The sequence below is a fragment of the Dromaius novaehollandiae genome, chromosome 22 (assembly GCF_036370855.1).
Source record: "Dromaius novaehollandiae isolate bDroNov1 chromosome 22, bDroNov1.hap1, whole genome shotgun sequence".
Lineage (NCBI taxonomy): Eukaryota > Metazoa > Chordata > Aves > Casuariiformes > Dromaiidae > Dromaius > Dromaius novaehollandiae.
The window spans coordinates 3,885,209-3,900,252 of record NC_088119.1 but is presented as its reverse complement, the minus strand read 5'-3'; the positions used below and the strand labels follow the sequence as shown (position 1 = coordinate 3,900,252).

Genomic DNA, 15,044 nt, shown 5'->3' with positions numbered 1-15,044 from the left:
ATATATATATATATATATCCACTCCAAAAACCTCTGACAAGGTTAAATATCTGCTCAAATATTGGAATTTACACATAGGTATTCATATGATTTCATGAGCACATTCCAAAGTAGCCATTGTTGTTGTCTTCTTTGCAGCCTGTGACCATGAACTTTCAGTTGTGGGGTTTGAACAAATCTGTTTGGAAAAAATTATGACCCTCTCTAGAAGTGTTTAACTGTGCTATGTATTTGTGCATGAATCTGTCTGTTTGGCATAGGTGTAGGAGTGTGCGACAAATTGCCTGGGAGCGTGGGATTCATCAGTCTGCATTTAGATGTCTAGAATGTTCATTACACTTGTCGGCCTCTCTTCCTCCACCCTGTCCTAGCTAAATCCTTTAAGACAGAATGATGCAGCTGCTAGAGAAGCAAATTTCTATCTATTGACTCTCTGTTTCTGTAGATTCCTATATACAGGTACACAGATTTTCTTAGGCTACTCTTACCACTGAATGCAGTCACATTCCTACTTTTGATCCACATCTGCTTCACCCCACATCTTGATTCCTTCATCTTCCCTGATGTATGGATGCTGGATTCCTCCTGAGATCCCTCCTAGAGCAGAACTACTAACCCTTCCTGTCCAAAGCCTGGAAGTGGTTCCTCAGTTACATCAATCCAGAATGGCTCCCATGGGCAGAATGAATTGGACAACTTGAGGTCTTTCTCTCTTTTTCCAGTCTAGTTCTCCCACACCATCTCTGTTCTGTATTTTCACCCTGCCCCTCTATCAGCAGTGTGCCCCTCACAACTGTGCTGTAAAAGCATAAATACAGCAAGATATGGCGCACAATCCCATTATCCTAGCCAATAGCAACACCAAAGAAACAGTAAAAATTATATTGCCATGTATGGCAAAATCAGGTCTCAGCATAGGCTGCAAGGGGTTAGGAGGCAGGCTCAGCCATCCTCACAGGAGGCTTTGTGCAATCTGAGATCTAGAAGAGTGGAAGATGGTTTGTGACTGCAAGAATGAGCTGCTCTGCCTATAGGGATATGGCAGATGAGCTTCACAGTGCTAGGCTATGTGCACAGTGCTGCAGAGAAGAAGGTGAAACGGCTTGTGGGATAGGTACTGAAGAGGGGATCACTCTAAGTGACCTAAAGTGTGGAAGTGCCCAGACCTCTGAGGGTGGGAGATGGAGGAGTAATGAGCAGTGCATACGTAAGTCATGGATAAGCCCCTGGGGAACAGGGCTTGATCCCTGGAGCAAATCAAAAAGTAGATGTAGCCAATGCAGGGAGACTGGCACTTCCATAGTATAAATCACCTCATCGAGACAAGCTATGGCATGCTATGCCATGCCATGCCAGGATTTGATACAGATGAAAGAAATCTACACAAATTTTCCTTTCATCTTTTTTTTAATTTTGTAAGTTTTATTTAACCGATAGCCCCAGATTAACAGAGTTCATTTTATAGAACTGCTTCCTTCCCTTTATATAGCCCATGTTACTTCCATGTAAATTCAGTTGTAGCAGTTTAAAAGCTTCTTTATATTTAGTCTCCTGTCCTTTCCTCCCACTCCTCTTTCATCTTTGCCTTTCACATTCATTGATTTTCTAAGTGGATTTTCTAAGAATGGTTAGTGCTAACCAAGAAGAAATGAGCAGGAAGGAAAAAGATGTTGATTTCCTGAAATGGAATGCGGCACAGTCTTTTAAAATGTCACATTTCTTCATTTTTTTACTGACCTCCTGAAAATCTGTAATAAAGTCAGGGTGTGTGAAGACTTTTTTTTAAAGATCATCTCTGTATGTGATGCATTCTGTTCAAAATGGTAACTTATAAACTATGTATATCTATATTATGATAACTTCTCTCTCCTGTTCCTTAATATTTTAATTTTACAGATTTTCTTTACCAGGCATGTAACGTGACATCACTTTCTTTTTCTGAGATATATACCATGGAAAGAACAACTGTACAGGATAGAGGAAATGTCAAATCCCTACCTACTTATCAAATCAATGTCACACAGTTGTTTAATCTGTTGGTTTTCTAAATAGCCTTTTGTATTCCTATAAGCCTGTCTTATAGCATTGCCACAAACTTTCAAGGTGTCAAATTCATGCAGTTAATTTCAATTAGGAGATTTTGAAAAATAAGCTTATTTTTATATTTTTACTACAATATGTAAAACTAAAGAAAACTTGTCATGGGGAAACAGGATTGGCAACACTTAAATGTACTTTATTTGTATTAAGTGCCCAATTATGTATTTTCTCTGAGATAAAATGAAGAAAAAATTCTGATTAATTTCTCAATATTGATCGATACACAGTATACAATAAATCTCCTTCTGCTACTGAAAATACTGAAACATAATTGAAATAATTGATTTTATGGGCGAGATATTAAAGGAGAGCAAGGCAAAGTGAAACAGGGTATGAAAAGGCTGGCATTAATTACATGATCTGGGGTATCTAAAGCATCTGTGTGAGGTGGAGGGGAGACCTGTGCTCTTGTGGAGCAATGGCTGGAGCCACGTGGGCTACCAGCAGACCTTGGTAACTGAACTGAGCCTGCAGAAGTTCAGCTTAGCCCTAGATATGCATATGTGAGTGTGCATCTGCAGCCCTGTGTTAAACTCCCATGCCATCACACCCCCGCATTACAGATAGCCAGAGACAGGAGAGATGACTCTCATGTCAAATGCATAATCTGTAGACATGTCTGAGGTACACGGGGGACAAAGCCCTGCAGACTTCTGTACAGTCACCAAACCCACATCTTGTAACCACCTAGGCCGAAATCCTGTTGCGTTGTGTTGTACTGAAGGTGCCCCGGAGCACAAAACCCAGCGTCTCTCCTCACCTTCGCTCGCCTCTCAGAGGAGCGTGATTTCCAAGCTCAGCCAGCAGATGGAGCAGTCATGGCGAAGTAGTCACTTTTTCACCCTTCTCCACACGAGAAAACGGAAGTAACACCTCTCCTAAACAGACACCCTGCCTGGTCTCCCCTACTACCGACAGCTTCCCAAGAGAAGTTCAATTTCCTGTTCAGTCTGGAAGTATGCTCCGTTTTTCCTGCTATGCTTGCAGTCCGTTTTGGTTTTGAAATAAAAGCTCAGTCATTGCCACAGGATTGCCTTATCAGCAAAGCTGTCAGAGAGGTGGTTATTCAAAACGCCTACCAGTCTCTTCTTGGCTCCTTTGCAAAGTGAATCTGTTATCTTAATCTGTTATCTTATGTGATAAAAAGCCAGTCTCTATGCATACAAAGGAGCACACAGGCGCGAGAGTACGCAGGGGAACCCCAGCAACCCAGTCCGAAAAACAGGCCCCCCAACCCAACTCCTCCCAGAGCTGTCCTAGGAGAGCCAAAGCTAATGGGCCAAGACTGCCACCCATCCTGGTGAGTCCTCAGCAGCAGCTCTCCAGAGCATCTTGCACCTCTGAGGGGGATTACTACCTAGGGGTACAGGACACATTTTGGGATGCAGGGGGAGACCACTTCAGAATTGCACAATACCTGTAATGGGATGTTTAGCAGAGGAATCAAAGGTGGGAAATGGGAGGGATCAAGATGGCTTGGGGAGGAACAGGCATGAGAAAATTGGGGGAAAGGAAGACAAAAGGAGTCAGTTAAGTGTGAACAGTGCTTGTTGGTACACTTGTCTAGCCATGCCCAGTGCCTGATCAGCACAGTCTGTCCTGTCTACTCATTAAACTCCATTTCTAACCAACCAGCTACTGGATGGACTGTGCGTCTAAGCCCAGTTACCACAGAGATCCACATCATATATATGCTCCAGTAACACCCTTTATCCTGATCAGAAGAGAGGTGAACAGGATTAGGCTGCTGGTGATGTCTGTGCATGTGTGAGTGCTGTTTCTGCCTGTTGTGTGTGGCTGGCCACGCATACATGTGTATTTTATATGTGTGTTTGTGTGTGTGTGCCTGTTTTAGGAGGCTTTAGGACAAGGGCTGTACCACTGCATCTCAGAGATATTAGGATGAAAGGAACTGTACCTGTGGGTCTCAGCAGTTTTCAGACAGGGACTGTTACTCTGGTCCCCAGATGCTGAGAGGAAGGGCCATGTCACTGGATCTCAGAGGTGATAAAAGGGTTGGTATCACTCTATCTCAGTGAAGGGTTGCATTGCCAGCCCTCATGTATTTTAGAAACAGTTGCTTTATGGCTAGATCTCAGGGGTCTTAGGAATAGAGAAGGTGAGTTGCTGGTTAGCAGGTATAGGAGCAGAAAGTCTGTATCACTGAGCCTCAGAAGCAGTATGGACATAAGATCCATACCGCTTGATATCACAGGCGTTAGGACTAGATGGTCTGCATGAAGTCTCAAAGGTGGTAGCGGCAGAGGGGCTGTATCACTGACTCTAAGAGCCAGTAGCAAAATGTTTGTCCATACCATAGGGTATCACAAGTGTTAGGTGTAGAGGAGCTCTATCACTGGGTCTCACGTGAGATGAAAGCCAATGCGCTATACCAAAGGCACTAGGATCAGAACTGCATTGTTGGACCTCAGAAGGGTTAGAATCAAAGCTGCTGTAATGGTAGGTCTCCAAAGTTGTAGGGTGGAGGCAGTGTACTACCAGACACCAGAGCTGTTGGGGCTGAGAAGCTATGTAATGCTGAATATCAAAGCGGGTATAAGCAGTATCTCCACAGGCATTAGGAGTAAAAGGGCTGCATGGTTGAGCCTCTGACCTGGTACTGGCAGAGGGTCTGACCACTGGATTTCAAAGGATGTAGTAACAGAAAGACTATTGCTGGATATCGGATACTGCAGGAATACAGGGGCTGTATCGCTGGGTTTCAGGGTGTAGGAGCACAGCAGCAGCAAGGGAGCTCAGAACATGGAACAGGAGTTCAATCTGATCCTTCTCACCTGCTGCTTGTCCTCCTCCCTAGCTCAGCTAGCTGGGGGGAGAAAGGGGCAGCGGAAGCTGAGTAATACCATGGATGTGATTCAGCTGCTTCTGCCTCTCCTGATGGAGGAGAGGGGAGGGGAGGGAGAGGGAGTGGGGGAGGGAGAGGGCCCTAAATAACACAAGGACTAGAGTCAGAGTTAACAGCCTGATCAAGTTGAGTGAACTCCTGAGAACTGCACAATAGGGCTTCCACAGTTACCATTCCTGTAAGTTACAGCCCCTTTTGGAGTTGTGAGCATAGGGAGGCACCTGTCGGGCACAGAAATGGCTCAAACTCACAGGTTTTAATAGCAATTGTTTCTAAAATATATCTTCATATCTCATGTAGTACTCCCTCACGGGGTGGAGAATGCCACAGGCCTGCAGGCAAGGGTGGGCCATGGATAGTACAGCCCTTGCTACAGCAAGGTGTGCTGGTGCATCCCACCAGTCAGCAGTCACCTGGGGTGTGCATGCTTGAGGTACCACACTGCAGAGTTGTGTGGGAATATAGTGATAAGGAGTGAGATGACACTGCAGAAGCTCTCAACGCTGGTAGCACTATGTGGGAATATGGTGATAAGAAGTAAAAACAAAGAATCGTAAGGGAACCTGATTGGATTAAGAGACAATTTGGCTTGTGATTGGTTTAAACTGCTGCTACTGGGGAAGGACAATGGGGGAACTATAAAAGATAAACACCATCTTGCACAGTGTAGATCCTGCTCCAGGCAGCTGGCCTGACCACAGCACCTCCCACATGGTGAGAAAGGGACCCCTGCACCTTGATTCCTCTGTGACTGACAGGGCGTGGAATTTGTAAGACAGCAACATAGTTGCAAACCTGAAGTGTGCACAGAATGACATTTAGTGCCTGGCTATAGCAAATTAGGCTGAAATTGCAATCTAAAAGTGAATAATGAATTTATTTGTGGTCATGCTACACCTGCAGTCCTTGCTCTTGACAGTCCCCTTTAAGTTAGCGAATATTCAAAAGAATCCTTGGGCATAACACCACACCCTCTCAGGACAGATTCTCCCCACCACAACCCCATTCCCTAAAAGACTGAGACAAGTAAACAGGACAGCATAACTAGATCTCTTGTGAACATACAGTGCAAGACATGGGGGAAGGTGGGGTGGGCAGCTGGAACAAGGGGGACTTACAACAAAATGGACAAGGGTTACAAATCCTGCACACTCACCTTGTTGCAACTCCTTTTCCTCAGGAGAGAAGGTGTTGCACCCCCCAATGCTCTGCTAGCAGCTCACATGCACACTGTCAGAAAGGGAAGATGTCAAAGCCCCTTAGGAGGGCTTATGCCCTTCCCCAAAAGCTGGTGATGTGGGGACTGGAGTCTGCAGTAGGAAGAGAGACTCCTAAATTGGGGATGCACAACAAGAGACAGAGGGAGAAAAAAAACCCATAAAACCATCCTAATACAGAGGAGATATGACAGCCAAGAAGGGGCAGGACTACTTCCACTCAGGGAAAGGCATGTCAGCTGAGTAGCTCACAAAAACAGGTTCCCAACCCACCCCAGCTGTCCTCAAGCCACGATGTCCTTCAGAGCCGCAGAGAGATCAGGGAAGATGAAACGGTAGCCACTCTCCAGGGTACGTTTTGGCACCACCCTCTGGCCCTCCAAGAGCATGATGGCCCGTTCAGCCCCAAACACAGCCCGCACGGCCCAGGCAGGTACTGGCAGCAGGGCTGGGCGTCCCAGGGCTGCACCAAGCTCCTGGGCAAAGGTGCCGTTGGAGGTGGCAGAGGAGGATGGGGAGACACCATTGAAGACCCCTTGCAGGCACTCACTCTCCAGGGCATGACACACAATTCCAGACAGGTCCCGAATGTGAATCCATGGGAACGGCTGGAGTCCAGAGCCCAAGGGGCCTCCCAGCCCCAGTCGGAAAGGCCAGAGCACGCGAGAGATGACACCACCATCCCGGCCCAGCACTACCCCTGTGGGGAGAAAAGAGTGAGACAGGGATCCCCCTATCCAAAGGATAAAAGCCCACCTCACCCCCAGACCTACAACCATGAGACAACTCTCAGGGGGTTGGACTGGGACAGCACCTCAGCAACAAAGGGCACACGGCCTGATGTCCTTCTCCCACAGAGAACAGAGTGGCTGAAGTTGGAAGGGAACTCTGGAGATCATCTAGGCCAACCCCCCGATCAAGCAGGGTCACCTAGAGCACGTTGCACAGGATCACATCCAGGCGGGTTTTGAATATCTCCAGAGAAGGAGACTCCATAACCTCTCTGGGCAACCTGTGCCAGTTCTCTGTCACCCTCACAGTAAACAAGTTTTTCCTCATATTCAGGTGGAACTTCCTGTGTGTTTGTGCCCATTGCCTCTTGTCCTGTTGCTGGGCACCACCGAAAACAAGTCTGGCCCCATCCTCTTTACACCCTTCCTTCAGATACTTACACACATTGATAAGATCCCCTCTCAGACCTCTCTTCTCCAGGCTAAACATGCCCAGCTCTCTCAGCCTTTCCTCGTAAGCGAGATGCTCCAGTCCCCTAATCATCTTCGTAGCCCTCCGCTGGACTCACTCCAGTAGTGCCATGTCTCTCTTGTACTAGGAGCCCAGAATTGGACACAGCACTCCAGACGCGGCCTCACCAGGGCTGAGTAGAGGGGCAGGATCACTTCCCTGAACCTGCTGGCAACACTCTTCCTACTGCAGCCCAGGATACCATTGGCCACCGTGGCCACAAGGGCACAATGCCAGCTCATGGTCAGCCTGCAGTCCACCAGGACTCCCAGGTCCTTCTCTGCAGAGCTCCTTCCCAGCAGGTCAAGCCCCAGCCTGTACTGGTACATCAGGTTATTCCTCCCTAGGTGCAGTGCCCTGCACTTCCCTTTGTTGAACTTCATGAGGTTCCTCTCCACCCAACTCTCCAGCCTGTCCAGGTCTCTCTGAATGGCAGCACAGTCCTCTGGGGTATCAGCCACTCCTCCTGGTTTTGTATCATCAGCAAACTTGCTGAGGGTGCACTCTGTCCCTTCATCCAGGTCACTGAAGAATAAGTTGAACAAGACTGGACCCAGTACCCACCTCTTCCCTCTCTTGCCCAAGACCGAACCAGAGCCACCGTGAATAGGGATGATGCCGCATCTCACCAGATCTCACCACAACACCACGAGCTGGGTTCCCAGGGATGAGAGCTGCAGCTTCCCAGGAGCTCACCAGGTGTGAGAAGAAGTCAAAATCCCCCCCAGGGCTGTCCTCCGTGTACTCAGCTGTCGGGCTGGGACGGTAATAACCTGCAGGGGTAACAAGAGAAAGGGGTCAGGGCTGGATCATGACACCAAGTTCCTCTTCCCTGACTGCAGGAGGAGCCCAGAGCTCAATTACTGCAGCAGGAGCATGGGTATCCTCATATGAACAGAGCAGAACATCTCTGACAGGAGGCGCTGACAGGTTTTATGCTGATAGGCTTTTTTTTAATCACAAATATGCTCTGCAGACTCAGCAGGATCTGCTAGTATTCAGGTTGAGCTGGCAGCGCCAAGAACCAAATGCATCTGCAAGCAAGGCACAGAGCTGATGGTATGAAAAGCTTGCTCTAAACTCAGGTGTCGCAGATGCTCAGCTACTTCAAAGACTACAGCAAGCAGGAATGCAAAGTTGGAGATATACGGGAGGATACAAATGAGCCCTTGATTAGATCAATTGTTCCTACAGGATGCCTAGTGGCTTACATAGGAAAACAGAAAAGACGTCAAAATGAAAAGATGGCAAAAAACCTATGCGCAGCATTTCAAGGCAAGACACATGTCCCCCAGAAGTCTTCCCGAGTTGGCAGAAGACATGCCTTGTCTGAGCCCAACCAATACCTACGCCGGTGATGAGGATCCAAGCACGAGGTGGCTGATCAGCATCAGCAATAGCTTTGGCCAAGGTCTTGGTGGTCTCAACCCGGCTGCTGATGATTTCCCTGCAGAAGGCACCATCCCACCTGGGGAAGGGAGAGCCCGTCATCATATTCCCTATCAGGACATCCCAGAAAACAACAGCCCAAAGGGCAAATGGCCCCAACAGACACCTCCCAAGCACAAGGGAAGTCACATGAATTCCCACCCCCCACCCCAGGGTAAGGGGAGGATGCAGGACCCTACTTTCCAAGCACACAAGGACTTTGGGAGAAGATGGTTCCCTACTTCCTGCAAATGCCTGGATTTTGGATTCCCTTAACGCAAACATACCAGAGAAGCCGGACACTAAAGCCATGTGATATGAATTCTCTTCAAGTATCCAGAGGAGGCATCTCCAAAAACATCCTCAGCAATACAAGACAGGTTTCCACAACATGTTTTGGTTCTGATTTTGCATTATTACTTAAATGGAGGCATCCAGTGCCATTCAGGATACCGGAAGCTGCTTTGCCTGCCTCAAACTGTCAATCCAGAAGGTCACCTGTCTCCCAAAAGTTACCGGGACCTATCAGTCCTATAGAATTTTTTTGGATACTTGAGGACCCAGATGTTGACAGGGAACCAAACTCCATTCTGGATGCCCTGTCTGCTCTCCAAATTCCCTCTACACTCTCTTACAACACTGCACTGTCTTGCCTTTGCCTTGTCCTCATAGCACCATGGGAGATCAAGTTACCTGCGGAAAGGGTTGAGGACATTCTCACCAGCCAAGTTCACCACGGCATCGCATGGGGGCAGTCCAGAGCGGGACAACTTTTCCTAGACAAGGGTAACAGAGACATCACACTCCCAGTCTCCCTTCTCCTCAAGCCTTCTCAACAACCAAGCAGTGTGGGCGCCTAAAGCAGTCCAGCCAAGTCCTTTCTGACCTTGTGGGACACGTCCTGGAGCACAAGCATGGATGGAGAAGATTTTACTCTTTGGATCTGCAGCATTACCCATTCCCATTGCTCTGACACATGGAGCACTTAGAAGCCCCATGCTATATTCAGGGAAGACATGTTCCCAACTGCAGACACCCTGTATTCGCAGCAGGCCAGGGTAAGCTAGTTTGTTCCTCAGCCCTGACACGTGGCCCCTCCTGTGATCACTCCCATCGCATACCCAGCTGATACGATCCTTGCCCCCTTGTCGAGAGATGTGAGTCACCTCATGGCCACGGATACGCAGTAACTGGGTCAGGGCTCTGCCCACAAACCCAGTCCCTCCACCTAGGGAAAAGACAGGACATTTGAGATTTGCAGCTCTGTAAGCGAAGTCCCAAAGCCTACACTCCCAAGCTAGCACATTGCACCTGGGAGCCCCCATTACCAATGTCCAGTTTCCCTGGCTGCAGTACCCCAGGGTGAGAGGACCCTTGTTCCCAGGGCCCAGCTCCCCTGTTCAGCACCCTGCAGCCCAGCCCTGAAGGCCCCATTCCCAATGCCCGGACTCCATGCACAGTATCCTACTTTCTAGCCTCAGAGGACCCTGATTCCCAGCTGCCTTATGCAGCATGCAGAAGCCAGGCCCAAGGCCCCCCATTCCCAAAGCTCCACCGCCTGCACAAATCCCCCCCCCCACTAACGCACTTGGAAGACAAGCGCACTGCCCCCGCAGGCCAGCCCCCATGGGCACTACCCTGTGCGCAGCCCCACAGCTCCCCAGGGTGTCCCATTGCTGGAACCAGCCCCCCACACACTGCACCCTGCTCACAGCCCCCATGCGCGATGCATAGCCCCCAGTGTGGGGCTGCCCTGCTCCCTCAGTTGAAGGACTTCCAGTGCACAGCCCCCACTATTCCCAACACTCAGCTCCCCACACAGGCCACCCTGCACTCCAGACCCATCACCCTGCCCATACCCAAGTGCCCCTACCGCGCTCAGCCCCCCCGCACTCCCGGGTCCAACACCACCATCCACAGCACCCTGCGCCCCTCCCCCCCACGCCGCACCAAGCACCGGCCCCCTCGTAGGCAGCACCGAGACACCCCACCCCCCCGTGCACAGCGCCGAGCACAGCAGTACCGCCCGCCCCCCTCACCGCCGAAGCGCGCCCCCCCACCCCGCACTCACCCACCAACACCCGCATAGCTGGAGCTAGTGCGCATGCTCCAGGTAGAGGCGCTTGCGCATGCGCTAAGTGAAACTTCGCCACGACCCCTTCCCAACCAGAGCGGGGGGGACTTAAAGAGCCAGCGCGTCACCGCCTGTTCGTCCATGCAGCCTCGCGGCTCGCCTCTCTTCCTGGCCGTGCGAAGCGGCCGGCACACAGGCGGCGGCGGCGGCGGCAGGACCCGCCGGGCCTGGCAGCAGTCCGCGGGGCGCAGTGGCGGCCCCCCGCCCCCCCCGAGAACTCCCCCGGCCGGCCGAGGTGCTGCGGCGGAGCACCCAGCCCGCAGCGGGCCGCGGCGGCGGGGCTCGTTTAAGCGCTTGCCGGCGCTCCCGGTTAGCTCGGAGTGCCGCTGGCGGCGGGACGGGGCAAGGGACGGCGGCGGGTGCCCTGCCTGTCACCGCAGCCCTGCAGCGGCTGCGCTCAGCGAGACCGCTACCAAAGAGGAAACAGCATGGGAAAACTGCGATTTGGGTGTAAAAGGCTGACACTGCCAAAAGTGTGGGGGGTTTTTGCTTTTTTTGTTTTTTTTGCTCGCATGAAAAATGCCAGAAGAAATAGTTCTTACGGTGGCAAGTCTTTAAAAATAAACTGTACCCCTCCCTCCTCTCCCCCCGAAGAAAGCTCAAAACAAGTTCTACCTGTTGGATAGGAAAGAAAGCAGTTTGGAGGAAGTAAGTTGAAATAGTTAAAAGAGCCCAAGTAAATGCCAGTGAAATATGTTTGGCTTTTCTAATCAAAAATACAGATTTTTCTAATCAAGAATCCAGAATCCAGAAATAGGGTGGAATTGTTCTCACTGAATCTAATCCATAGTGATGGCTCCTCTCTGCTTATGCACTTTCTCACCTCTCTCTCCATAATCATAGAAAACAAACAAACAAACAAACAAACAGGTTCTTTCAAGGATGTGATTCTTCCGCCTGATTTTAGATGTCTCTTCCGAGATGTGATGAAATGGACATTGAAAGACACACACCTTCCACCTGTAGACATCACAGGGAGTCTGTAAAACTGGTTCAGAGAAAGTTGCCTATTTTGTCAGCTGCTGCATCCCATGTCTTCTGCAGGGAAAGGCAGAGGGTGAAATCAAGTTGCAGACAGGGTCTCTACATGTCACAGTGCTCTGAAGCAGGGATGAATGCTGAAGAATATTTTACTCCTCTTACTGCGTCTCTATCTAGAGCTCAACCCACTTAATTATCGATCTTTATCTATACATACACCCATAGGCATTGTGCCATCCATCTGTCCATTTGCCTTCACTTCCCTTGCCTTCTTCATGAATCTGTCCATGCTTTTATCCATTCTGCCCCTCAACACACAACACTAGCTATCTTACGTGTTCTTATCCCCCCTGCCATTGAATATTTGTGTTTGCCAAGTCCAGTGGTTAAATGGGAAGGAACTGGGCTTCTGTGAGAAGAACCAGTTCAAAATTTAAGAGACAGGATTATTTGCCCAGGAAGAGGCATTCTCTTCATTTGCAGGATGAAAGGTAGGCATAAACAGACAGTTTCCATATGGCATGTATTGGCAAGTGTGTGAGTGAGCTGGAGCTATTCTCCATATGCCTTTTGGTCTGCTGTCCTTCTCTGTCTGCTGGATCACGGTGGTGTTGTTAGATGGGGGTGCTGAAAGACTGTCCATGCATTCTCCCAAAAAGTGCAAACGGCTGCACCTGGGCACATCTTAACATGTCTTTCATTTCAAATTGTGAAAAAGAGACAGTTGTAAGAGACCTTTAGGAATGTCCCAATCCTACCTTTTTTTTTCTTGCCTCCCTCTGCCTCAGGGTGTTTCACTTTAGGACTCCGTAAAAAGGTAAAATCTGGCATGCCCTTTCTCACTTCCCACTCTCAACTGCACCTTATCCATTTAAAAAGATGTGAAGGGGAAAGAGATATGGCAGCAGTCGATCTCACAGGTTGATCTACCCATAATACAGTCCTAGTACCAGGATTTAGGGAAGTCCAGAATTCTGCCCAAAAATGATGTTCAGAGAAGTGAGACCTTGACTGCATCTGCTTATCTCTGACTCATTAGATGGTTCTGGTATATGCTAGGAAAACAAACCACAGGTAATTGTTAACATAGTAGGCTCACCCAAAAGCTCCGGGCTACATCTGTTGTGCTCTAATGGTCTAAGTATACGTGGGGGAAAAAAAAAAGAAACACAGATGAACTTTTCACAACTTTGCATCCATATAACAGATTTGGAGAGAAAGATCGGAAGGTGAGAGTAACCCAGCTAATTTGCTTTGGATGTGAAGGTCTAAGGGACTGGCCTGAGGTGATGTGACCAATGAAGCCATTTACAGCTTATATTGGCCATTTAAGTCAGAAAACAGTAAATAGTTAAAAAAATAACCCTGCGGAGGAACACATCAGTCAACACCCAAAACTATGTAGAAGGCTGTGCTCCAGGTGGAACTGCTACATTTAAAGGCTAGGTCACCAGCCAAGTCTGGACACATCAAAAAGCTGCAGTGAATGTCCCATCCCCAAAATAGGGGAGCCTGGACCAAAGGCCTTTGTTGTGTGCTATACAAAGTGTGTATCTGTGTGCGTGGTAGAACAGAAATCACTATCAATCTGCTATACCCACCCTGCTTGGTAAATAAACCATAAATTTATGCCATTGAGTAGTGTGATTCTCTACTTGTGGCTACCCCATCCCCTGTTCCCTGTGAAAGCTACATAGCAGAGCCTGGCTATGAAGACCTCACAGAGAGACTGTTGGGGCTAGAAATCAGCCCATTTCCAAACCCTTACAATCTGGGCATGACTTTGGATTTAAACAAGGGAAGAGAGATCAGAATTCATTCCTGACTGCTTGTTGTCAAGGAGCTTCTGGATTTACTCTGGTATAAAAGCAAATGCCAGTTCTTCAGTATCCAATAGTAAATAGTTCCATGTAGAGTTAGTTGATCTTGTCTGCAGAGACCCAAGCTGGATTTATTCAAACCACAGTTATAGTTCAAGCCCTGATGTGGTGAACAGCTGCTACAGTGCTGTAGCTGAAGAAACATGGTCTTGCCATTGCTACTAGCAGGCCATGAGCTTTGTGTTAGCACTGCAGGCCTTGAAACTTCTCAGGCTTTTTCTGGACTTGTCTTGTTCTGCTTGGAGAATGACCAGGTGGTTATTACCTAGCTTGTTTTTACTGTTGGCTTTGCTTTGTGCAATTGAGTGATGCAATGTGTGCCCCATCCCTGCATGCTCTGACAATGTTCCTATAATGCTCCCAGGTTACCTGTCCCTGCTTCCGCCTATCTGTATACTTCCTTCTTCTGTTTGATTGTTGCCAGGAGCTCCTTGTTCATCCATGCAGGTCTCCTGCCCCCTTTTCTTGACTTCTTGCTCATTGGGATGCACCGTTCTTGAGCTTGGAGGAAGTGATCCTTGAATATTAACCATCTCTATGGGACTCTTCCTTCTAAGGCCCTAACCCATGGGATTCACGCTTACTGAGTTACCTCCAGCTCTATTCAGCTCTATTCAACAACCTGGTGCTGTTGTGTTATATGAGGTCAGTGGGAGGAAAATGGACCCCTTAGTCAACCCTGCTTTTCAGTTTATCACAGTACCTTCTTGATGAGTGATACCTCTTTCACTGGGATATTCAAAAAGGGACAGGGAGGAGAAGGGGTGCTTGCCTCCCTACTGCATATCAGGTACCAATCTGCCTAATTTGTGATATCTGAATTGCTTTTAAGAAATCCCAAGTGATCTGCACACGCATTTAATCAAAAAACTATTGAGAACAGGGTGTCCAAATCCACTTTATAAAAAGAGCATGTCAGCAAAAAATACTGGTTTGGTTGCCATCCTTAAGTCTTCCATAAGAAGACAGCCATTCATTCCTGAGTCCTCTAAAAAGAGATGGCTGTACTTCATTCATTGTCATGATTTGGGGTGGAGAAGGTGGAATTTGGAGGGAGCAGGATAGGAGGAGAGAAAGAACTTATGAAACAGTACAGAAATGTGGATTTTGGTCAAAATATTGTCAAAGGTTTTTAGGTAGAAGTCACCCGTGTTTCAGCCTTGATCAACACATAAATCCACTGGAAAATTTCAGGC

At 48.5% G+C, this 15,044-nt stretch overlaps 1 protein-coding gene across 4 annotated transcripts; it reads right to left on the bottom strand.

Annotated features, from left to right (window-relative positions):
• Window positions 1–5,824: 5,824 nt before the first annotated feature.
• LOC135330647 (epimerase family protein SDR39U1-like) lies at window positions 5,825–11,074 on the bottom strand. 4 transcript variants are annotated; one of them, XM_064524873.1, is made up of 7 exons: window positions 10,925–11,074; window positions 9,975–10,081; window positions 9,740–9,754; window positions 9,547–9,629; window positions 8,772–8,893; window positions 8,055–8,198; window positions 5,825–6,883 (listed from the first exon to the last, which is right to left on the bottom strand). In XM_064524873.1, exons 1-7 carry the CDS (start codon window positions 10,938–10,940, stop codon window positions 6,468–6,470), a joined length of 903 nt encoding a protein of 300 aa, XP_064380943.1. In that variant the 5' UTR covers window positions 10,941–11,074; the 3' UTR covers window positions 5,825–6,467. The 4 variants fall into 4 exon arrangements, with proteins under 4 accessions (XP_064380943.1, XP_064380941.1, XP_064380945.1 ...); XM_064524871.1 differs by having other exon boundaries at window positions 10,929–10,999; XM_064524875.1 differs by lacking the exon at window positions 9,740–9,754.
• Between the last annotated feature and the right edge of the window lie 3,970 nt (window positions 11,075–15,044).